Here is a 25363-nt window from a genome sequence, read left to right as displayed (position 1 = left end):
CTCCCCTTGTAAGTGACACCCACCACTACATTTGCTGTCTGCAAGGTGAGTGATCCTTCATCTTAACTTCTCATTATTATTATTATTATTATTATTATTATTATTATTATTATTTCCATGTTTACAGGCTTCTCACTTGTTAATTTCATTTTAATTCAGGCACATCTGACATCAAGTGTAACAGGTGTTTTAAGAGATAAAACTTTGGCACAGGTTCTTTTACTCTGTTAGAATTTCTTTAACATAAAGTGGATACTTTTTATGTCTTCTAGCTTTGGATTTACAGAAGTTTAAACATTCTTAACTGCATTTTTGTAAGTTTTTAATATCCACGAAACATTTTTTTGTCTGTAGGGCTTTCCTGTGGCCGTCAGTGATTTAGTGTTTCACTTTTTGCCCCCACTGTGCTCTTGTTTGGCTTTGACATTTGTCAACTTCCAGTTTAAACCTGCCACATGTTTCTGGCTGGTTAGTTAGCCTTGGGGAATGTTTACTTACGTGAACTGTCATACAAAAGTGTATCTCTAATTATACGCCTGTGTCTGACATGAGTGCAAAGTACTCGTTTTATGTACTCTGGCTTCCATTGCATCACTATAAGATTTATGCGACAACTAAAATCAAAATGTGGAACGCCAAAACAAGTCAGGTTCTATCTCTGATTGTCAGCAGATTAGTTACCACTGCAATGTTAACTGTGTCTGAGCCTAATTAATTTCTTGATGTGATATCAGAGAGGAACACACTGGTAGCATAAACTACCTGGTAGACACACTGGTAGAGTAAACTACCTGCAAGATTTTGTCCAGAGGATGTCACCGTTGGTCTGTTTAATATCCAGGCCTCTCGTGCTATCGTCTGGTTGGCTGTGACTTGTTACTCAGTAGCCTAAAGGCGGTAATACCCTATTATTATTTTTTTGTTGTTGAAGAGGCTTAAATATTGGTATTTTGCTCATTTTAAGATGAACTTCAGACAGTTGATAAGGACTGGCCCTTGACTTTATACTTACTGGCAAGCCAGTTAAATTGTTTCATGGCATAGTTCGAATGGCAATTTATGAAAAGTTGAACAAAATAAATAACGTTTTTCAATTTTTATCTACAGACCTCATCTTCTGAGTCAGTAATGGCCTGCAGTCTATCGTTCAGCCTCTTCCTCCTTGTGCTCCTGTCCCTTTCCTGTCCCGCTCGCGCCGAACCTCGGAGGACTACAGCGTCTCAGCGCAGAGTGTCTCGCGCACCAGCTCTCAAGGTCCGCTTGGCAGGCACCTTCGCGCGACAAGCGCACGAAGGGCGCGTGGAGGTGTTGCACAACAGCACTTGGGGGACCGTCTGCGACGATGAGGTGGACATCAAGCTCGCCAACGTCGTGTGCCGTGAGCTGGGGTTCGAAGGTGGCTTAACGTGGGCTCACAGCGCACAGTATGGAGAAGGAACAGGTGAGAGCACTCCCTGTATGAAGTTACCGTGCAGTCTTCTTTGGGAGTCAGAATTTTTTTTTTTTTTTTTTACTCTCAGTTTAGTCTTGTCAGGAAAATCCAAATTATATGTTGGGGGGGCTCTGACTGGGTTTTAAATTTTGACAGTTAGTATTACACAGACAATTTAGCGTCTATGCCACCTAACTTACTGTCATACTTCATTAATTGTTTCAACAAAGTAATATTATTTTAAACTTTTTATTAGGGCAAATACAAAATGAACCAACCAGATGGCAGGAACATGGTGCTTTTAGACATGTAGACATAGTCAGGAAGATTGGGGAAGAAAAGTGATTTAAGTCGTTTTGAACGTGGCATGATAACTGGTCTGAGTATTTCACTGCTAATCTACTGGAATTTATCCATATTACCATCTTTGGGTTTTACAGATAATGGTCCAAAAAATGTAAAATGTTCAATGAACAATAGTTCTCTGGATAAAAATGTCTTGCTGACACCAGAGGTTAGAAGACAATAACCAGATTATTTATAGCTGTACAACTGAGGTATGCAGAAGAGCATCTCTCAATGCTCAACATGCCAAATCATGAAGCAGATGGGCTAATGTAGCAGAAGGCCACACCAGGTGCCTCTTCGGTCAGCTAAGAAAAGGAGACTGAGGCTACATTTTGCACATGCTCACCAAAATTGGAAAACTAAGATTGAAGACGTGTGTACTAGTTTGACAAGTCTCCATTTCTGCTGCAAAGTTCACATATTGGTGGTTGTAAAACTGAAATAGAGAACATTAAAGTAAGGCTCCGCCCTGTCTTGTATCAACACTTTATGCTGATGGTGGTGCAATAGGCATATTTTCCTGGAATACTTTGTACCAATTGAATATTACTGAAAAGGCTAAAGTCTATCCCTTTATAACCACAGTGTGTCTATCGCTTGATGCCTGTACTCAGCATGACATATATATTTCAAAGCTCTTTCTTGAATGGGACAGTAAGTTCAGTGTACTCAAATGCCCTCCACACCTCACCAGATCCCAATCCAACAGAGTACCACTGGTATGTGGTTGAACAAGAGATTCTCATAAAGGATGCACAGCCGACAAATCTGCAGCAGCTGTATGATGCTATCATGTCAATATGGACCAAAATCTTTGGAGAATATTTCTAGCACTTTGTAGAAACTATGCCACTAAGAATTAAGACTGTTTTTAGGGGAAAAGTCAGTCCAACCTGGTGCTAGCAAGGAAGAATAGAATAGAGAGCAAAGGTGTACAAAGTCAAAGGAGCTTGCACAGACACAAAGGTGTACAAAGTAACTGGTGGGTATAGCTTAAGATTTATTGGAGTGGCAGGCAGCCACTAACCTGTCTACTCCAAAACTTCCACAGTACAGTGTGCTTGGCTCACAACTGTATGGCTTCATGAAAAGGCAGCCAATTAAGACATTCAAAATAACTAACATCATAAAGTGACAAAGATAACTCATTGTGGGATTGGAATCTACATCTCATTAAGGTTGCCTGGCAGGCCGGCAGAGCAAATATATGGGCCGAAAAAGGGCATTTGTTTTAGAATAATGACAGCATTTGCTTGCCAGAGTTGTGCAACACTTTCCATGGTTTATGGACATTCTTTACTGCTGCTTTTAAATCCAAATTAAAGAGTTGAGTGGATTCAGGGAGCAGGATCTACAGCAGTCTTCCTTGTAAAATACTATGTATCTACTGCTAAACATGCCACTAAGGTGCAACCCTAAATCAGTGTAGCACTAAAAATCAAGGGTTAGGTATTTAAGAAGTGATTCTGGCTGATGTTTAGATGCATTGGCCAGTCTGTTACTTGATCAATGAAAATCAGAGTGAATCAAGTTTTGCATCGTTTATTCTTTTTCAAGGCCCAATATGGATGGATAATGTACGCTGTGACGGCTCAGAGAAGTCCTTGAAGGACTGCAAACACAACGGTTGGGGAGTGAATGACTGCAAACACTCTGAAGATTTGGGGGTTGTGTGCACCCCTGAGCGTAGGGCGGTGAGTCAGCCAGCCAGCAGAGCCCACACCACTGCTCCAAGGCCTAATGGTAATACTGCACCTCAATGGCAGGGGCTTGTGGACACCCGCGGGCAACCAGGGTATGGATATTATGGAAATGGACATCCATATGAGGTTCCCAGGTTCCAAAGGCCCCATCATCATCACCACCACTATCAGGTACAACAGTTAATGTTTGGCTAATTACTGCATTATTTGTAGAAAAATATGTAACAGTAGTGACATTTGTATTCCCTAAGAGGCAAAGTAAGGTGCGAATTGAGGAGGTCCGTCTTCGCCCCATCCTCATGTCTACAAAGAAGAAGAGCCTTATGACAGAGGGTGTGGTGGAAGTGAAGCATGCTGGGAGATGGAGACAAGTTTGCGACAAGGGCTGGAGTCTCAATAGCAGCCGGGTTGTGTGTGGGATGCTTGGCTTTCCAGAGGCTACTCAGCACAATGTGAGAACATATAAGTAAGTATGAATCTTTCTCACTAGCTGCACTGACAGGAATACAATCCACTTTTATGAGGCCAGGTCATTAGATTGCAAAACACTGGGCTGTTGACTGTAGTTCAGAAGGGCAACATGCTATGCCATTCATCTGACTGTTAAATGACTACAAACACATTGTGAAGAATGGATAAAAAACAACAAAGCAGCAGCAGCAGCACTGCAGTTAGAGGTCTTGCTTTGGGCTTATCTTCCTCCCCCAGCCACCGCTTTCCCATGTCCCTCAACCCCCACTTCTTTCCTCAGCCTCAGGATGATGATAAAGGGGATCCCTTACTCCTCTCTACTGCCCTTTCTCTACCCCTCTCTCTAGGCAAATCACCTCTGCACACCTCATTGCCTCTCACTCCCTTTCTCCTTCTGATACCATCTTCAGCCTGCAGCTCACAGACAAACAGCTCTACTTTAACTTTTAGATTCCAATGCAGAGGTGCAATATCACTGCTGATTGTGCTCTTAACTGTCCCATCGATACAATGTGTGAGACAGAGGTCGCTTTTGGAGAGCAGGATGATGGTATGTGTAGAGTGACTTTCTGGCAGGAGAATCTCTGTGGGCTTAAGTAAGCCATGCTTTTCTTTACTTTTACATGCCACCACAGAAAAAGCATGTGTGACTTGCTGGCAGTGTGCCAATTACTTTTTTCCTATGTTTCCCAGCACTGAAAGTTTGGTACATCTACAAAAAACAATGCCTCTTTTAGTGCATTACTTTAGAAGCATGGAAACCTCTGCATTCATTTGTGTTTAATTTCATTCAAGTAATGGTACAAGAACACTTTATAAATACAGCTCACACTAAAACTAGGAAAATATCACAGAGCTCTGAAAATAACTTTTAAAAGGATAAGTAAAAAACACAGTGCTGTTGTCTCACAGCAAGTAGGGATAGGAATGAATCCACTGGCCAGCTGGGGCCTCCCTGTCTGGAGTTTGCATGTTGTGCCTGCATAGACTGCGGTTACTCTGGCAGTCCAAAAGCCATAGGTGTGAATGTGAATGGTTGTCTGCCCTGTGTGTTTGTTAGCTCTGCGATACACTGGAAATCTCTCCTGTGTGTACTTCGCTCTATGGCAGCTGGGAAAGGCTCCAGGGCCCCAGCGACCCTTAAATGGAGTTGTTGTTGAGAAAATGGATGATGGGCTGGGGATTGTGTTTCTTTATTACTGAGAAACAGAAAAGAACAACTTCTCAATGTGTTCTTTGCTACTTTTTATGTCATGACAGTGCTTAAGCTTTTCATTTTACTCAGTTTGATTGTTCAGTCAATGAAAGAAAAAAAAAAACACAGACAAATGAAGATAGTTGTTGCAGTTTTATGTTAGTTTGGCAGACACAGTTTTTAAGCCAGGTAACAAAGTACCCTGCTGCACAGGCATGAATAATGAATGATGTTGACCTCATCTCATTGACTTTTAGCATGAAGGAATTTAACTTAAAAACCATACTTAAAATATGGTTAAGGTTCAGTATAAGCATGTGCTTACTGCAATTGTCCCAATGAGCATGTATCTTTTTGCCCCTTTGGCCCGCATCCTCTTTGTTGAAAAAAAAAACCCAAACCCTCAGCAGTGGTTTTTGGGACTCTTTATATTGTAAACCACGGGAGGACCACACATTAGCAGAGGATTATTGTGGAAGATGGATCCAGGTGGATCTTGCTTGTGGAAACCTGCCATCTATAGATGATTCCCAGTTTAGCTGTTCCGTCCCTCTACTGGCTCAGGTTACTCTGACTCAACTGGTGACAAAATCTGCTGTAGGTACTACAATCCTCATGCTTCTGAAATGCTGTAACTGTTAAAGGGAAGTTGATTTGTTTTATAGACTTTTCTGAGTTTTTATTGACTTGACAAACTATTGGAGTGCAGCCACTCTGAAAGTATTTCTGCATTGCCCTTGAATTATGCCATCTCTGTTGAACTTGTGTGTTATTGGGAACACAGTGAAGCTATAACCTGATTCTACTGTTGGAGGAGGCGATCGTATGGCATCATATCTTCAGTAATAAAAGTCCCTCCGAATAAGCTGTTGTTTAACAGCCGAGCCCGACTCTGTACACGGTCTGTACAGGATCATTTATTAGAGCACAGCTTCACCGCATTGCAGGTGTGGTGCTTTTCATGCATCTACTTGATTTTCTTATGCAGTATAGATTCACAGTACAGGTACAAAATACTGAAAATGTGTAGTGCAGGTTCTTGTTTAGGGGAATTAGATGGATAGATTTGTATGGTTCGAATAGAGGTGATTTGGCTGCTTACCAGGAAGATTGATATGCCAGTGGAGGACAGGGCTGTTATAGCTTGAAGGGCTTTTATTGACATCTTCAGGGGGATATGCTCACTGTCTTTTTTTAATGTTGTTTTTAAATCCTCTAAGGTCAAGTAAAAGGAACTTAAATAACAGGACTTGTCCTGCTGTTTTAGCATCTGACCAAAGCCACAACAAAGTGCACAATACTGTTTATCTTAATGTTCAGCAAAAAGTACTGTAAGCCAATATCTTGAATTCTTTTATTGCATGTATAAATTATAAGGCTCTGTCATGGAAGTGGCTGTGATACATCTGGGTTTGTCTTTCTTGGGTATGACCAGGGGTTTTGCTAAAGCCTCAGGCACTATATTAGTCTGAACCATGATGATGTGTTTGTTTCCAAATCTGTACCTGTTTTCTGTCTCCACAGAAGCATGTTTGTTCCCTCTTTAACATGTGTTTTTGACTTCAGGCTGTTTCAGATACATTTGCTGGAATGCCTTTGTTCGAAGTCACATAAGCAAGTTGTTAAACAGACTTGGTTTCTAAAATCTGAATGTGTTAAATGTGAGGTTACAAAATAACAACCAGAAGAATACAGCAAAAATGTTCATTCTGTTTCAGACTGGGATTAGGGATAAATGTAAGGTTGCACTTTTGACTTGACTTAAATTGCCACTTTGTACTCTAATTACAATCATGATAGCCAAAAGAGTCATAGAAAAACAATTTGGTAATTTGGTTGTTAAGCGTTCATGTAACTTCTTTCACTTTCCAAAAAAGCATAGGCTTGTACTGCACGGTTTGAACAAAGCCAAGCTTTCTTTCCAAGTTTTTCTGTCCATTCTTAGAAATTCCAGACCCTGCCATGACTCTTCCTGTGTCACTTGGATGAAATTCTGAAGATGCTATAATTACAAGTTGGTCAGGACCAAAGCTCTCAGGGATTCTGCTGAGGGTGAAAAAACACCCCCAATTATAGCCGTGTGTGAGAGAGAGTGAGACGAAGATGGCGAGGATGGAGGCAGAGAGTAACAAGAGAAGAGCGGATGGAGAGAAAGACAGAGAGCAGCAGTCAGACGAGCCAGATTTTCGCTTGCTCGTGTGAAATATAGCCAATTACAGCTGCAGTTTGCAGCGCTGCCTGCTGTGTCAGCAGCTGTCTGTCTTCCTCTGTCACCGTAGTGATTTGGGGACTTAACTGGGGACTTTATGTTTAATTATGTTTCAGTTAAAATTTTCTTATGACGAACGTATCATTTTCAGGCTTTTGGGTGACATTTTCTTTGACCAAATTTGGTTTTCCTGTCTGATGTCTGTATGATCTTCTTCAGTGTTCTTCCCTCTAATTTATTTTCCCATCTTTTTATTTCTGTGTGCATGCCAGTGGCTATTTTGTGGCTTGGAACAGACTGTGAAAGGTGGTTTTTAAAAAGGACTTGAATCATAGGCATTTGTATCACTTCACTTGGGCCTAGCAACTGTTTCACAAGCAAGATTTTCTACCATAGCCACTCAAAGTAGGTTAAAAATGTTCTTTAATTTCTCATATTGGTTTATATAATTCTCTTTATATTATTTATTTTTAATTATAATAATTGCATCCATTTCTATTCTGTGTAATTCTGCTTGAAATCTTTTTTTCACTTTTCTTTGGTGTCTACTTTAAGGTAGATCTTTGCTGAAAAAATGGATGTAAGCAAGTCTGATTATTATTATTATTATTATTATTATTATTATTTGCCAATACTGGTTTTTAAAATTTATCTGAGGTAAAGCAAAATGTCATTTATATATAATTCTGTTGTAACGTAGCATCAGAAGATGTAGAAATGACCTAATATCACTGCTGAGCAGTGTAAAGCTGATAAAACCCAAACAGTGATGTAATGCATGTCTTTTTTAACAAGCAGGTGTAGACTCCCTATCATTATCTTCATTTCTTTTCCACAACATGTGCTGGACACACTATTTGGCTGATGAATGCTGTTGAGGTGAAAAACAAGTGAATACTGGGGTTGTCTATTCAGATAGCTCAGATATACTTTCATACAGCTCCTATCCCCTCATATTTTAGTTACATTGCATTATTTCTTTTTATATATTTAATGTATTTATGGCTTTCATTGTGCTTGATTTTAGCATGGCAAACAGTGCTGTAATTCCGTTAAATAAAATACCCAAAGGTATCATTTATAGTCTAAGTAGTAGTCCTGTTGGCTTCTGAAGAGGGTAAATGGTTAGCTGATTTGTCTGTGGTGAGGTCACAAACAAGTCACATGTTTGCCTCATGTGAAAATGAGTGTGTAGCTGTTCCTCGCTGTCTATCTTATGGTACTATAAAGCCACATGGTAGACACATTTAAATGTTTTACAAGTGTAATTCAAGAGACTGTAAAGTTTAAGTGTTAAATTTGAATGCAATTTAGTCCAAGTTACAGTAAGATGCATGACAATATATAGGGCTTTATTTTAAGCTATGCACATTAGTTAAAACAATGGCTTCATGGGGTTTTGTTCGATATATTTTTCATGTAGTTATGTATCAGGGCAGGGCTATTTATGCAACTGATCTTTTACAGATGTTCGTTTTTGCATTTATGCTTCAAATGGGCCATAGAAAAGGACTGGTTTAAGATTTGAGATATATCTGTGAATTTCAAAACGTATGTTGAATGATTCCTGAAATAAAAACATGTTATTAATACTGAAATACTTTTTGAAGGATTGTTTATATTTTTAGGTCTCATTGCCTACTTACTACTTATAGCTTTAGGAAACAAGTTATTATGTGATTCTGGAAAGTGTAAAATCAGCAGCCCATGACTTTACTCAACCATCAGCATAACATCATGTCACTGACAACGACTTTCTTCATTCCTCAGTTTGTTTGCTTTTTTAATGGTTTGTCTCTTACAACTTTCCAGGAATGTCCTGAGTTTCATGTCCGAAATAAAAATATTGACCTGCCTTAACTTTCATACAAATATGCCTAGATCTTCGATGTGTTTGTTTCTTTAAATGGGAACACCACTCAAATCAGAACTGGATTGTTTTTCATATATATTGATATTGATACTGTGTGTGTGTATTGCCACTGTACAGGGTGGTTTGATGAAAGCCAGTACATGCTGGAGCCCAACAAATAGGTCTTTTTTCCTGACTGAAGAACATTAATCTTACTTTAATAATAACTTAAGCCACTTGTCCAGACTTATAAAATAAAAATGTCACTGTGATTGTGCCATGTATATTCTTGAGTGTTTTGGTGTAATTGATGTGAATGTTGGTAATGGTGTATGCAGTTTGCAGTGGTTGGAGGATGTCCTGGTATGATCTGTTTGGCATGTGTGCATTGTGTGTCTGCCAAGAGAACAGACGGCTTTCCTCTCCACCGCTCTCCCAATTCAGCCAGCCTAGTTGGAACATAAATCTCTGTTTCGATCTTACAGTTCTTGGACATTCAGCGTCGGGGAGTGCCAGAGGTTTTATTTGTATATCGTGCCTGGTTAAAGCCTGTTTTTTAAGAAATGTTCTTCTTCACAGACACTGTATGGCATGCTTTCCCTCCCCCTAGTGTGGTTTTGGAGATTAACAGCATAGATCAGAATATCTCATTTTTCATTTGTTTTTTTGTTGTTTCTTTAATCTCTTTATAGCTCACATCTTGGTGTCTTTGCGTAAATCTCAGCTAAGCAGCATTGCTTGTTCCGAAAGTCAGAAAGTCTGGGTTAGTTTATTTAATGTAAAAGTGTGTAATTTAGATAAAAATTACCCTGAACATTTTTGTTGAACACATATTTATGTTGGTGGGTACAGAACATACTATTACACAGGCTCTAAACATAAACAGAGTACACTTGGGAAATAGCAAACAGCCCACATTCAGGAAAGAAATACATCATACTGAATATATACAGAGAGATGAAAAGTGAGGTTCCTGAAAAAGGACAAGGATTGTACTAAACTGTACTAGTCATTACTATCAATATATCTAACTTTACACTCACCACAAAGCCACAGCTAAATTTGTTCCTGATTTATGTGCAGAAGTTATATTTGCAGCTGCACGGTTCATTTCAAGTAACCCAGTAAGGCTACTTTTCTAGTAAAAATGAAGTTGGTGTTTTAAGTGTTTGCTACTGCTCTCTGTGCTGAAAACACTTTTAAGTGATTGGATTAGATAGAAACAAAAACCAGCAGATGATATTCAAATTGGTCCAGGTGTGTGTGAGTGTTTGTGTTTGCAACCTCAGAAAACAGACAGTCCTGATCATGTCTGTTTCTGTTCTGTTCTTTTACAGGAAAATATGGGATACCAAGGTTGAAGATCCTTCAACAAGGTAATAAAAATGACCCTTTTCACCCTTTGTTTCTTATCTACAAATGTGCAATTTTATAACAACATTCCTGTATTAACTATACAGGAATTACTACTACTTAATATCATTAAGAAACACTAACAAATTAAAACCAAATTGTTAGTATCTTTAAGAATATGTTACCTACAATTTACTTTCTGTTCTTTGCAGACTGAGTCTCATGGCAAAAAAGAAAGGATTTTGGGTAGAGAAAGTTCATTGTATAGGCACTGAGAACAGTCTCTCAGAGTGCCATGCTCAGCTGTCAATCCCCCGTAGTCCTACCCCTTGTAAAAATGGGAGACATGCAGTGGTCAAGTGTGTACCAGGACCTCAGTTTGCTCGCATCTCTTCAGGAAGACCTCAAGCGCCCTATCCAGTTGTGGTAAGGTTAAGAATTTGTATCTACATTTGCACAATCATGTAGTTTTCTTAGTAAACTGATTTTTATTCTCCCTTTGTTGCCGTATACAGCCTGTTCGTCTCAAGGTGGGCCCCAGACTGGGAGAGGGGCGTGTGGAGGTGCTCCGTGATGGAAAATGGGGGACTATCGTAGATCACTTGTGGGACAGAACAGCAGCCAGTGTTGTGTGCAGGGAACTGGGCTTTGGTACTGCCAAAGATGCGCTGCATGGAGCCTTTATGGGTCAAGGTAAGACTAGAAATTGCTGTTGCCCAAAGCACAGACTTTCATTAAACATTCTGGAAAACTCCACATTTAATGAATTCATTCTGCCTGTATAATTTGGATGCTTGAATGTGTTTCTCATGCGTCATGGTATTCCAGAGAAGACAGGGAGACTTTTCAGCCTTTTGCTTATCTTTTGTTTACCATAGACGCCGCACCCGTCTGCTCTGACTGATCAGATAATGTGTGGGCATGTGTGTTTGTCTGTCTGTGTATGTTGCCTTGTGAAGCTGCAAATGTGTTGATTGCAGTATCTCCAGCTGTGATTATGTGAGTCTTGTGCCAGGACTTCCAGCTGCCCAAACAGCATATGCATGTGTGTGTAGACAAACACTCACTCACAAAATGAAATACTATACGCCATAGTAGTTTATATTAGTATTTGATACTAAAGCCAGAGACATAATCTTGCTAGATTCAAGCAAGCTTTTCATTCACTTACTGAGAGCTGTGGTCTTTTTGCTTTAATTTCAAATGTCCAGCTTTGATGACACACACAGACGCAGTCAGTACCCAGCTGCACCAGTGGTGACCCCACCCTTACGAGATGTGAGAACAGCTTCCCCATGCCACATGGTAGGGAGTAGTCTCTAATCTTGCTGATGGAGATTAAATGTGGGATGATGTTCTACTGGTCTAGCTGTTCAGTTGATCACAAAAAGCATATTTTTATGTCTTTTATGTGTTTTTACCCGATCACCTCTTGAACTGGCATTTGTGTTACCTTAAAGAACTAAAATCAGCTTTTTTTTGGCTTTCCTCAGATTCAGTTGCATTAGTTTGCGTACACATTGTTTTCTGGTTTTAATCAGTTATTTGGCCAGGCTTCAAAGTCATATGTTTAGAATAGACAGAGGTGTATAATTTGTCAGTTTTCTATCTCGGTGGAGTTTCGTTTATTTAACCACAATGTTACAATGTTTTTTACTGGGATTCACTTCACCTGGTTCTCCTATTCATTGCACGCATACACAAATACACAGGTAGAGAGAAACTATTGCAATCATAACTGACAGAAAAACACAGTAGCTGAAAATCTTTAATTAGGTTTAAAAAATAAAAATGCCTCAGAATTGGTAGATGTATTCTTCTTACATTTGTTATATTTTACTTCTGTGAGTTGGTTTCTATAATTGGTGATTCACTCATACACTTGCAACCCTGTTTTTTTGTGGCTATGCATTGACCAGAGCAGAAAGCTTTACGATGGGATATTATCTTGACCTTCAGATTTGCTCTTTTAGAGACGTAAATAGGTGGAAATTTTAGAGGCCACACAATGCATTGCACTGGCATTTCATCAGCAAAGTATTATAACTGCTTTGCCTCTAGACTTTTAAAATCTTTTAAAAAATGCAAATACAAAATGTCAGTTAACCATGTCACTTAAGTTAGTTACAATCAAAGAATACTGCTTTATGTGGATAACGTTGGAGCACTGATAATATAATGTCACTGATTTCTTGAAACTCTGCAGTCATTTGAAAATAGCAGAAGTGATACACGATAGTATAGTACAATTACACTCCGCTGTCCACTATATTAACCTCAAATAAAGTATATCCAATATGTACCAGGCTGCTACAGACAAACCATGCTTCTTTTATATGCATCAGACCAGCTGGCTGCGCCTTGTTTAGCTCACTTGGCGGTTTTAGAACAATAGCAGTGATATGATCTGCTAAGAGTGAATTTGGAAAGCGTCATGCCGCCAGTCCTAAAGTACTCAATATTCAAAGCTCTCTCAGATTCAGCTTGTCATTTTTATTACCTGATTTCCCTGGTGCTCAGAGGACATATGCATACTGGGCTAAATGTCATTTGAAAAGGCCTAGTTAGACTCATAGATGGAATAAACTCTCACAGGAGCAACACATCAATGTAAATTTGTGTAAAAAGTGTTTACTTTTGCCAACTTGCCTATACCTATACATCTTTAACGCACACAAAAAAAAGATTCCTCATCATTTCTGTCGTATCTTTTTGCCAACAGGACCCCACAGAAGAGCATGACTTTATCACATTTGATCATCATAAATAATGTGATAAAGGCTGTGGTCGAGTTGACTGGTTGATTACAGAGTGAAGTGCACCAGTCAGATGTTCTGCCTCTGAATGTGGCCTCCCTTATCAGATTTGTTGAAACGCTTGCTTGCACGTATTAAATGGCCTTTATAGTATACAGACATAGAATATCCCAGCTGGATTAGTGAGATGCCATCTTCTAACTAACCTTGAAATCCAGATGTCAACATAAATATGAAAAATAATACATGCCGATCTCGGTGCAAGTTTGCTTGTGCCATTTAATTTCAAATAAGCAAGCAAATCTGTGCAGAAATTTAAATGACTGTTGCATTTTACAGGGGAAAAAAGTCTTTTGGCAGGGAGAGAGAGAGAGAGAGACATTCCATGGAAAGAAAAACATTACACACATTTAACTGTTCCTAAAATTGAGTTTAATTTCAGAGAGGACAAGAACAGGGTTTCCCTTGTAACCACTAACCAACTATTTGCGCTATTCTCAACAAGAATGTAACTGATATTATGCTCTTTCCGTCCTCAAAAGTCAATTTTCTAATCTCTTCAAATGATCTTTGGCATATCCCAGTCATAATTACATATCAACCTTGCTCTTTCTTGTATAGACTAAATTTAAGATACCACATTTATATTATGTCTCATTATTGCTCTCATAGATGTATCCACTCTACAACCTAGATATTTTATGCTTGTGTTCATGTTTTAATTATTCGGCAGAATATAAGAGAAGAAAGGTTCTCTTCAGACTCCACCCGCAAACTCTTTAACTCCCATCATCATTACATTTATCATCATCATCATCAGTGAGTTAAATTACAGGGACAATGTTTCTATTTCCTTTCTTAACCAACATTGTTATTTTTGCTGTGTAATTTTACCCGTGAAGTACGTACATATAAAGCCATTTTGATGCAATAGGGGAGATTAGGACTTGGTCTCATTTAACCTAAGCACTGCAGCTGTAAAAACTGTGACAGCTCAGCTGATTCTGGTGTAGAAAAGTAGTAATTTGTTGTTAGAGCTTGATCAGTCATGTGATTGTGTTGTTAATAATTAATACATACAATCAATAACGAATTTACAGTTGTGTGTGTTTAAGTTTGTGTATGTGTGTGTGCTGGCACGCAAATGTGTCTTTTGAGGATGCAGTATTTTTGTTACTTGTTGGCTCTAATGATGATGGTGATGATGGTGCCTGTTGTTGTTTAGATAAAGTTGTGCTTTATCTTAAATTGAGATGATTAGAGATCTTTAGTCTGATTATAATTGATGATCCTTAACCAGTTTTGTTTCCCCTCTTACACTTGGTGCCGTACGCCCAGTGTATAATGTTTGTGTACTATAGTCTACACAGTGGGAACACAAAGAGTTTAGTAACACTCTCAGTGGTTGTGTGTATTTGTGTGGATGCAGAGTGCATGTGGCTTTCCTGGAATTTATTTTAAGCTTTTGTGGATTTCCCAAACTAAGGCTTAAATAGATCTTGTCACTGTTCGTTTTGCTTTAAATTGTCCCCCTGTGTTTGTCTTCATATGTTAAACAGTGGGATTTTGGCTCTAGTTTGCGGCATTTACCATGCAGATAGAGGTAGAAGTGGTTTAGATATGTCCTTTTCATCCATGTGAACCCACGCATGGTGACCAGTATGGAAGAAGGCCTACAATCTACCAAAACCAACACAGAGACGTATTTGGTTGGGCTGCAATCTGGTCCCAACTATCTTCTTTTACGCCCTTTTTCTTGGTTTTGTTTTTCCCATAGTTTTTGTGGTTTGGTTGTGTTTATTTCAATGCTACTTTATTTCTCAGTTTACAGTTTGTGCTTTGTGTTTTAGGAAAACACGAAAGCCATAGTTTGTTGATATCCTGTCATCGTTATCACACCAGCTATTTCCCTAAGAACTTTTGCATTTTCCTATGTTGTTTAAAGATTATCTGGGTTTAAATAGCAAACAAATCCTTGTCTGAATCCTTTACAATGCTGACATAGCTTTTGCTTTTTTGCTCACCCAAGGTGGTGGACTACACACAATGTAGTAGTCGTTGTTGTTCGTAAATCAAAAGAATGGTGGTAATGAGGTGTGACAGATGCCCAAAGTAGATGTTGGTTGTGCTGCTGCTTGGCTTGCAGAAGCATTTTTTCATGACTGATAGGAACTTTTCATTGTTGGTTTGATGCTAACATAGAGGAAGCTTTTCATATGAAAGGAATAGTGAGCCTCGGTTTTATGTGTTTGCGCTCTTTTGCATGACAGAGTCTCGTAATGCCATTGCATCTGTGGTGGGTGGCCTCAGACAGTCACAAGGGATATTGCCCTTCAGTTATGCCCATGCTCTTTGGGTTTTCATTTGTTCCCACTTTTTTGATGCATCATTTTTTTTTAATCTAATAAATCTCCTCCTTTCTATGCAGGTACAGGGCCCATCCATATGAACAATGTTCAGTGTACTGGGCTGGAACACTCTATTCTAGACTGCTACTTCCAGGAAGTCCAACCATGGACATTCAAACACAGCCAGGATGCCTCAGTACGCTGCAACGTTCCTAAAACAGGCACAGAAAAGACGGTATGAAATCTACACCATCACAGTTCATGAGCTTATGAGCTTTCACTTATAACACACCATCCACTTAATTCTTTTAATTCAATGGATTTCAAGGTGCGGCTTGCTGGTGGTAGAGTCCCATCAGAAGGCCGTGTAGAGGTGTTGATGGAGGTTGGGGGTCGTAAACGCTGGGGCTCTGTCTGTAGTGAGAACTGGGGCATAACCGAGGCCATGGTGGTATGCAGACAGCTGGGCCTGGGCTTTGCTGCCAGTGCTCATCAGGTAACTATCCCCTTGACAAACATAACAAGTTATTTTGATCTCTTTTTATAGTGCAACCAACTTTTGCCAAAGTATTGTCATCAGTATCTGAAATGTTCTAAAAGGACAACGAAGCACTCCCACTTCTAACCCAATTAGTTTAATTTTGAAAATGTCAGAGTAAAGTGGTCAGAGCCATCTTTCCTCTAAGATTTATCAAAATCTAATCTGCAGTGTCTTAAGGTATTGATGAGAAATAAATGAACACGTAGAGACCAATCCATAGTCACAGCCCCTTCATTAACTTCAACAATGACTGGGAAATGATGACTATGATACAATTTATTGATAGAAAACTCTACACCCTTCTTTTGACAGGAAACCTGGTACTGGCCTGGCGACCCCAGTGTCAACGATGTGATTCTCAGCGGAACTCACTGCGTCGGGACAGAGCTTTCAATTCAACAGTGTCGTCGTAACAACCATATCCATTGTCCTCGTGGAGGTGGAGCAAAGGCTGCTGGGGTCAGCTGTTCTGACAGTAAGTTGCAGTTTTTACCTGTAGTCTTCCCTTCTCGTTCAGTTTGAATCTTAAGATAATCTGTTACACCTGCTTCAGCGGCACCTGACCTTGTTGTGGATGCCCAGCTGGTCCAGGAGACAGCCTACCTGGAAGACCGTCCTCTCCATCTTCTGACCTGTGCCAATGAAGAGAACTGTCTGTCATCATCTGCTGCCAGGATGAACTGGCCTTATGGCCACCGACGCCTGCTGAGGTTCTCCTCCCGCATCATGAATTTGGGTCGTTCTGATTTCAGACCCAAAGCATCGAAAGAGAGCTGGACATGGCACCAGTGTCACAGGTATATTATCCCTGAAAAGAGGTAAAGAGAAGTGTAAAATTGCTTTACTGTTTAGGAGTGTGGGTTGACGGAGTGGAAAAAAACTTTAAAATACTCATGTAGGATGTTGTGGTTGCCCTTATGGTCACTCTGAGTGTTTTGGGTTTTCACGAGCTGTCAGAAATATTCAGGCAAAAGCATGTTCTTTATTCCACATATGAATGTGGAGTAATGCTCCTTACACACTGAGTAATTAAAGGTATATTTATTTTAATTGCATTCAATTGCAACCAGGGAAAAAAAACATACTGATGTGTGATCTCATTCCCGTGGACACGGCAGGAAGCGTGCAATATGGCCAATAGACATAAGCGCCTTTGTCCATCACTAGGTCTCAGTTTCTTTTCAGTAGGAACAGAGCACTTTCAAACCTGTCAGGATAAGCGAAGAGGGTGGCATACTGTGCTGACTGCGTGAGATGTCCCAAATCACGAACCCTTCTACAGCGCGTGTTTGTGGAAATGATGGTTGCAATCGTCTGGCTACCACAGGTTAGGTGTAATACAAAGGACCGTGCAGCCTACGTGCAGTCAAGTCTGCCTCAGTTTATTACAACATATCAGAGCTATGGATGCGCGTTTCAAAGCCTGCCATTCATTTAGAATGAATAAACATTTCAACCAAGCCAGAACTAAAATAAGCTTCTGTGAGAGGTGTTACGGTGACACCCTCTCTCATGTTCAAGCAGTGAGGTCATAAGGATATATAAGCCATAGGGAGCTAGTGTTCAGTAAGTGTAAATGCACACACTCAGACATGCAGACACACACATACACGCTCTCACCTGGACTTTCCCATCTGTCGTCACAGGCACTACCACAGCATTGAGGTGTTCACGCATTACGACCTGCTGACTCTGAATGGCACGAGGGTTGCAGAGGGACACAAGGCCAGTTTCTGTCTGGAGGACACATATTGCCCTGATGGTAATTTTCAGCACAATTCAGCCCTCCTTCCAAAAAACCCCATAATGTTTCCCATTAGTGACAGAAAATTAATATCAATATTTCAGCTACAGCTATTCAGATTTTTACTTTGTGGTTAATGTATTAGATCGCCACTGTTGTTGTTTGTTCACTCTCCATTTACTTGTTATATCATGGATGAAATAGCTCATATGAAAAAGCCCATTGTTCATACAGTATGCAGTCCAGTACAATTCAGAAAGCTAAAGGCTCTTAAAAATAACAGGGAGTGCCAAGCATTAAATGAGCTTTGATGTTGTGATTGATAATGTTGCTGATATGTATTTTAGGCCTCCAGAAACGCTTTTCCTGTTATAACATGGGTGATCAAGGCATCTCTGTGGGCTGCTGGGATACATATCGCCATGATATCGACTGTCAGTGGGTTGACGTGACTGATGTACGGCCAGGAGACTACATATTCCAGGTCAGAAGTTTATATTTGTCACCTTTTCTTTTTCCAATGTGGGAAAATCTTATTGCCAGAAAAATGAAATATAAGTAACTTTGCTTTTCAGAAAACACTTTAAAGTAAAGGGAAATAGGCTTATTCTGTTAGAAAAGTAGGTCTGTTTGGTTAAAATGCAACTACTGTCAGCACAAACTGCAGACTTCTAAGTTATCTCAACAACCTTCTTGTGACTGGTGGAGAATTAATCTGCTGAAAGATCTGCATATAGCAATGATATTTTTACACATATACTTTTGTTCTGATTAAACAAACATGATACTGTATAATATGCCCTTTAATGAGCTTCTGTTTTCAAAGCTAAGCTAAGTGATTGTTGGCTGCATTATGTATGGCATACATTTAGAGTACTGTGCACAAATCTTAATCAACCTTCATTTTGTAAACTTATTTTGCAAAGTGGTCTTGAGCAATAGTTCTCTAGCCTTTCTGAAAGTCTTTTTCTTTGGACTTTGAGTGCTTTTTCCACTCACTTTCAGGTGATTATATCTTTAGGCACTTTGTCTCTAGCAGGCTGTTTCAAAAGCACATATATGTTCCAATGTCATTTGTTGAATCTATGTAAAATGCCAATGATAACAAAATGTCACAGGCATAAAATAATAATTTTGCGCAAACAAGGTGATTCCTAAAAACGTATTAGCTGAAAACTTGATCCACCTTGCAGTACTATCTGGAAAGCATCTGATTGGAAACAGCTTCATTTTTCAGCATGGCAATGATCTCAAACACACTGCCAATGCAGTAAAAGTATACCTGGATAGAAAAACACATGATGGAACAGATCTCAGACCTCAAAATTATCTAAATAGTGTGAGATCATCTGTACAGTTAATGGAACAAAAGGCAGCTACCCTGCAAAGATGAGCTTTGAATGTCTTTCAAGAAGCCTGGAGAACAGAGACTACTTAAAGAAATGATAAGAAAGCTTGCCTAAGAGAATTCAGGCTGTGTTGAAGAATAAAGGTGCTCATACCAAACATTGTACAACCTATGCTTTTACTTTGTATGCTTTATTTTGGACACTTTAATACGTTGCTGCACCTATTTCCCATTTTCCTAACAGAATACAAAGAAAATGGTTGGCTTAGGACTTTTGAATAGTATTTTATGAGTGCAGTATTAATGTTCTCCTCTAATTTCCAGAAAAAAATCACATTTATTTCTTAAAATGTTCAACTGGTTCGTCAAGATCAGAGATCCTTTTATTAAGAGAGGTTCACAGGCTTTAAAGGTGGATTTCCTCATGGCTGGTTGTGGTTTCTGTCTATTTCAGTAAAACCTACTAACCTTCTTCTAAACAGTCACCACCTTAACCATTCATGTGTCTCTCATTTCTTTGTCGACTGAAGTCATTGTGGCTGCCAGTCTAAAACACATCAAGGACTCCATATCTCATTATCTTCCATGCTCCCAATTACCTTCTCGATGTGGTAGACTGGTTACAGTATAGCTCACTGTTTGATAATTATTGCTGTTACTCAGTTTGTCTGAGAGGTTGCACTAGGTCTTTGTAATTAACACTGTTCTGCTGTCTGTTTAGGAAGAGTTCATTTAATTTTGGCATGATTGATGTGTCATACTCATATATAAAGGCATTTGTTAACTGTATGTATTTTGAGTAAGATGAGTGGGCGTAATTAAGTGGCACACTGCTGTAGCATAGTATGGAGGCAAATAAAGGCCAATACATGATAGAACAGGCAGAAATTGAGTTATATCAAATGACAGGAAGAGACAGGAAACGATGAAAGTGCAAAGGTCATCATGAAAGGGTATGAACCAATTTTAACTGAGAGAAACGAGAAAGTAAAACCTGTGAAGGAGTTTTTCACTGAGGCTGCAGAATTGGAAAAATACAAACATCTCTTATAGCAGTGCTCCTCTGTGCTGTGTTCTTTCATTTATCTAGTAAAGTGCAGATGATGCCTGACTACAGATCGCAGGCTGTACAGGAGGATTTAGCAGGCCTGCCCTTGAACCACCCAGTGCTAATGAAACACACAATTTACCCAAATTAACTAGTGCCTCCCTTTAGTCAAACAGCACCTAGTTCCCTTCTTCCATTAGGAACGGCTAATTTACCACCAAGGAATTTCTCCTGCCCTGTTTTTATTTTTATAGATACTTTCTCACTGAGCAACGCACTCTGTCAACGAACCAATCTTCTGCAAAAGCCTCATACACTCTGGTCCAACACTGTAATTTACACTGAAAAATTAAGAGAGTTTTTCTGCATTCACTGTGTTTTTAAGATGGTTTCTCCCTTTTTTTTAGTATAGTTAGCCTTCTTGCTTGCTTTAAGCAGTTTGTAACCTGTACTTAAAGTGGGTGCAGCAGTTTGCAGAGCAACCATTACAGTAAATGGCGTCTCAGTATTATCACCAGACCAGATTAGGAGAATGATTGTATCAGCAGTTACAGAGTTGCTCTGCAAATGACAGACTAGGCTATTAGTAGAGTGTATGGCAACATTCAGAATAAGACTAATTTCAGACACATAAACATTCTTATGCATAACTACTCTTTTGCAAAAGACTTCAATTTCAGGCTAATTTCAGGCCCTTGTTGTGCACTCCAATGTCAGCATGAGGAGCAGAGAAGATTTCCCTTGCAGACACTTTGGGCACCTGTAAATTTCCAGAGCTTCTTACATGGCCAGTTGCCATAATTTGTGTAAACTGTTAAATCTTTTTGTACAAGATGTAAAAGCAAGAAACAATAGAATTCCTGTGGTCAAACAGTATATTTTGTGCTTTGCATAACAAAAGCATTTTACTGCCCCATGTTATTCAGTGTATATATTCAGCTGTAGACTACCAGCTTTAGGTTCATGTGAAAGTACCACACAGTGTATTTATCCTTACAATAGTAATACTGTATGGAAAAGTCATCCAACTTTTTATAGATGAGAAACAGACTGACTATAAAAACAATACCAGCTACGAGTGCAGTTTAATAACAGGCCCTCAATTTTAAATCCAACTGCTCTTTATTTAAACTGCTTTCCCATGTGTGGGGAGAAGAGACTTGTTCCTTCCTTAGCCACGAACATGGTCTACTGAGGATACTTTACTAGACCAAAGTGTGCGCCCTGTTTCCTAATAAATAACGTCCTATATTATCGTTTTATTTTGCAGGTGGAAGTCAACCCCTCACTGGACATGGCTGAGTCTGACTTTATGAACAATGTTATGAGATGTCGGTGCAAATATGATGGCCACAGAGCTTACATGTATGGATGCCATGCAGGTGAGGATACTAAAAATCTTTCTGTTTTTTTCACATTGCCGTAAGTTTCAGCTCTCACCTCTTATTAATGATGTTGTTCCTTTACAGGTGATGCATATAGTGCAGAAACTGAAGACCTGTTTGAGCATCAGAGGCAAATCACCAACAACTTTCTGTAGCCTGTCCCAGGTTCCAGGAGGAGGCCTTCTCATGTGGCCCAGGGACCACTAAGGTTGGGTTTACGTTGATGGCATCAGGCTCTTTGGATATTAGGACCCACAATAATATGTAAAACTGTGCCTGCTCATCTCCTTGCAAGATGTGGAAATAATAATACACAACAGCGGCCATTGCAGAGACACTACTCAACTCACCGACTACAAGAGTTGGGAGGTTAAAGATGGTCGACATGTTTTTTACTCTAGTTAAGTAAGATTTTTGTTATTATAACTACAATATTTTTTGTGAATGTGGACTACTAGTAACTTAAATTAGATTTTAAAAACACATACACATGAAAGACCTTCATGTCACTGTAACTAACCTGCCACAAAGACAACAGGGATGCCGATGCTGTAAGGAAATGACACTTTCCCCCAATATAGAAACTTGGGATTGGATCATTTGTAATACTTGTGTTATTGGTGCTCTTTAACAATACTGTATGTCATTATATTAACCTCAGTATATTTCAGGTGAACGGTACATTCTGGGTAGTTTTCCTTTCAGATTATTTTTACTTTGGTTTAAAGAAAAATCAGCATTTTACAGAAGTGTAGCTGTCCCTCTCATCTAGAGTAGATGTCAGATTATTTTTGTGGAACAAAGCACTTTATCTTTTAAACATCAGTATTCTAGTTTTGTCCCCACTCTTGTTTCATTAACCATTAAGAATTTTATCGTTTCATATTTACATGTCAAAAAGTGAAATACAAAGGGGTTTTTTCATATTCAATGTGTTATTTATGCTATACATTATTACTTTATTTATTCATGAAATTGACACCTAAACAACATTCTTAGTCAAGACGTTGTTAGCTAGAATCTATATAAAATGTTTTGCTGTTTTTCTGGACCAGTGGATAAATCATTTATACAGTTGTTAAAGTATTTGGTATTTGAATGACCCCATAATACAGCTGAATAGTTGTAGATATATTTTATTATATTAGTAAAACAACTGTAATGGTAAAGTGTTTTTTTTCCCTCTTCCACCCTCTCTGATGGGAGAGAAAACTGGTGTGACAAGACCACAGCATTGGGGCAGGCAAGAAGGCAGGCTGGGTTTTGAGAGCATATAAAAAGCCTTTTAATTGCATACGTTCGGTTAGACTTACTGTTAAGGTTAACATTCGGGGTATAGCAAAGACATTACAAAGAAACGCTATGGAGTAGTTACTTAAAAGGGACAAATTTGTGTTTACGTGTTTACATAGGCTACAAGAAAAAGATTTTCTCAGAGATTTGGCAAGTGAGGGAAAGAGAGGATGGAAAAGAAAAGGAGAAAGACAGAAAGGGATCAGGGTTTGGAGAAAGACTCAAGCAGACATACAGTTTTACTACCAAATCTGTGTTTTTTTGTAGGCAGCCATACAGCAACCACAAGCTGGCATTTTCAGCTCTCCTACGAGAACAACATGTTTGTCTGGGAGAAAAAAATGGAATAAAATATCCTGTTCATGTTTCAACACTGGCCTTGTTTGTGCTTACAGAAGGCCTGGTAAAACGTACTGTATATTGTACACTTTTGCTGAATCTCTTAGCACAGCAAACAATAATACAACATTTTCTTTACAACGTGGAACACGTGTTAATGATGTTATTTACCCATTAATGTGTTTGATGTGTTTGGCTTACTGGCTTAGTGGTTAAACCCATTAAGATGGTTTTCTAATGGACAGATTCCAGGACATGTTGTGGAAGAGACACGTCACTCATAAAGACAGCTTCAGACTTAATTAATTTCTTCAGCAGATTGGCGTAATCCAGGACTCTTTTTTTTCCTTGACAAAGAAGGCCCTTTACAGCTCTGTAATCATGCATGCCCAGCTAAACAAAGAGATTTTTGGGGGGGGAAAGTCTAAATTTACTGTTTGCTGATGCTTTTCTGTTGTTTTGTGCTTATGTACAGTGTATTTTGACATATTACGGCCTTTTTCTGTGTTATTTAACATTATATGCCACTCCATAGCTTAAGTGGCTGTATATTCATCATATTACTGTATTGTTTTCTACGGCCAGTTGTGCTTTAATTCTGTCTTTTAAGCTGAGAGTGTGATCTACGTGGTGCTTATCTACAAAGCTGTACTCTCAGGGATTTTGACCTCATCTAAAAACTAAAAAACATGATGTGATTAAGTTTGCCTTTAGCTGTGATGCATACCTTATGACACCAAATAAACTGGATCTGTTTTGTTTTTGTTTTTTCTAATTTTATTTTTGTCAACACTCTTACAAAATGTAATCTGTACCCACATGTTTATCTTGCAGGTAAAATTTAAGGTATGAAGGTGATAAGCTTTGTTACGTCTTTCCTTGAGGAAAGTTAGATAGACACTGTCTGAGTCAGAGCCACATTTCAGTTAAAGAACAAATCGCAATCCATTCATCCATCATAACTGTGAATCAATAAAACTTCATCACATACAAAGTTGTCCTCTGTTTTCTGCCTCCTCCTTGCATGATGTTGCAGAATACTTGTTGATGAGAAAACGAATCAAATTCTGTATGAACTCGGTAAAAACTGTAGATGTGATATTATGTGTAGCATTAACTTTTACCTGCTCTTGATGTGCAAGTTAATTGGTGGGAAGATATGTGTCGGGTATCTTATGTTCTTCAGTTTTGTATTCCCTTTTAAGATCTTAGGTTTGCTCTGACTCAGTCCCCTTGTGAATACTGCCTCTCAGGGGAACTGAGAAATTGACTAACCATTCCAGTAAAAAAACAAGAAAGCATTAATGACTAAATCCAAACATACCAACTTTGGGAGACGTGGGTAGAGTAATCAACTATGTCTGAACAGAAAGTTTACTTTTAACAAAAGTCTGATTTGATCACAGCTGACAAATCCACCCAGAAAGAAAACAGCAGAGCTGTGAAGTGGTCACTCGCTGAGATGAAACAGCTGCTGGGCAAACAAGACAGGAAAACTTGAAAGCAGAGCACCTGGGGTCATGGAGTGAGTTCAGCATCCTTTCATGCACTTTCACCAAAGCACACACGCACTATGAGGCAAAACTTGACTTTATCTTGACTTCTTTAAAATAAGTTATTTTTATGCTAAACTTTTTAAGTGAACCGCATGCAACTTGGAAAATTCCACATGTGTCTTTTACATTTTCATTTGTTCTCTGGAAGACAGTTCCTTACTTCTTTGGAAAGCACGCAATTATCATTTCATGCAGGCAGACACAAGATACTAGTGTCTGCTAGAATACGTGCTAGGATATGATTTTGTTAGTCAGAACTTGATTAAATCTCCAGAAGTGCTCATGCTACAGTGTAGACACATGTGGAACTCAAGCAAACGACATCATTGTATTGAGATGAATCAGAAATTGAGGAAGGAAAAACCAAGGAAATATGAGCATACCCCATTCATAAGCAGTTCTCATTTTATCCTTACATGCCCACTTCCTGTTTGCAGCACAT

General features: G+C 39.1%; 1 protein-coding gene across 1 annotated transcript; it reads left to right on the top strand.

Annotated features, from left to right (window-relative positions):
* loxl4 (lysyl oxidase-like 4) lies at positions 1-24349 on the top strand. The gene is made up of 15 exons (XM_085477728.1): positions 1-45; positions 1108-1441; positions 3338-3654; positions 3735-3949; positions 10548-10586; positions 10776-10989; positions 11079-11256; positions 15748-15902; positions 15996-16163; positions 16521-16683; positions 16762-17005; positions 17855-17970; positions 18300-18436; positions 21619-21730; positions 21818-24349. The coding sequence occupies exons 2-15, from the start codon at positions 1129-1131 to the stop codon at positions 21886-21888; spliced, it is 2442 nt and encodes an 813-aa protein (XP_085333854.1). The 5' UTR covers positions 1-45; positions 1108-1128; the 3' UTR covers positions 21889-24349.
* Positions 24350-25363: the final 1014 nt, after the last annotated feature.

Source organism: Copadichromis virginalis, linkage group LG13 (genome assembly GCF_057382275.1).
Source record: "Copadichromis virginalis isolate Kocher_CV1m ecotype Utaka linkage group LG13, C_Virginalis_male_GT1.1, whole genome shotgun sequence".
Taxonomy (NCBI): domain Eukaryota; kingdom Metazoa; phylum Chordata; class Actinopteri; order Cichliformes; family Cichlidae; genus Copadichromis; species Copadichromis virginalis.
Note: the sequence above shows the minus strand (reverse complement) of the source record. Positions and strands in the feature narration are given on the sequence as shown.

Bases quoted from the DNA above. Each gene is read 5' to 3' on its own strand.
- loxl4 (XM_085477728.1), top strand. From the start codon at position 1,129: ATGGCCTGCAGTCTATCGTTCAGCCTCTTCCTCCTTGTGCTCCTGTCC. The intron at 16,164-16,520 runs GTAACTATCCCC...TTCTTTTGACAG, and splicing joins TTGCTGCCAGTGCTCATCAG to GAAACCTGGTACTGGCCTGG. The intron at 18,437-21,618 runs GTCAGAAGTTTA...TTTATTTTGCAG, and splicing joins CAGGAGACTACATATTCCAG to GTGGAAGTCAACCCCTCACT.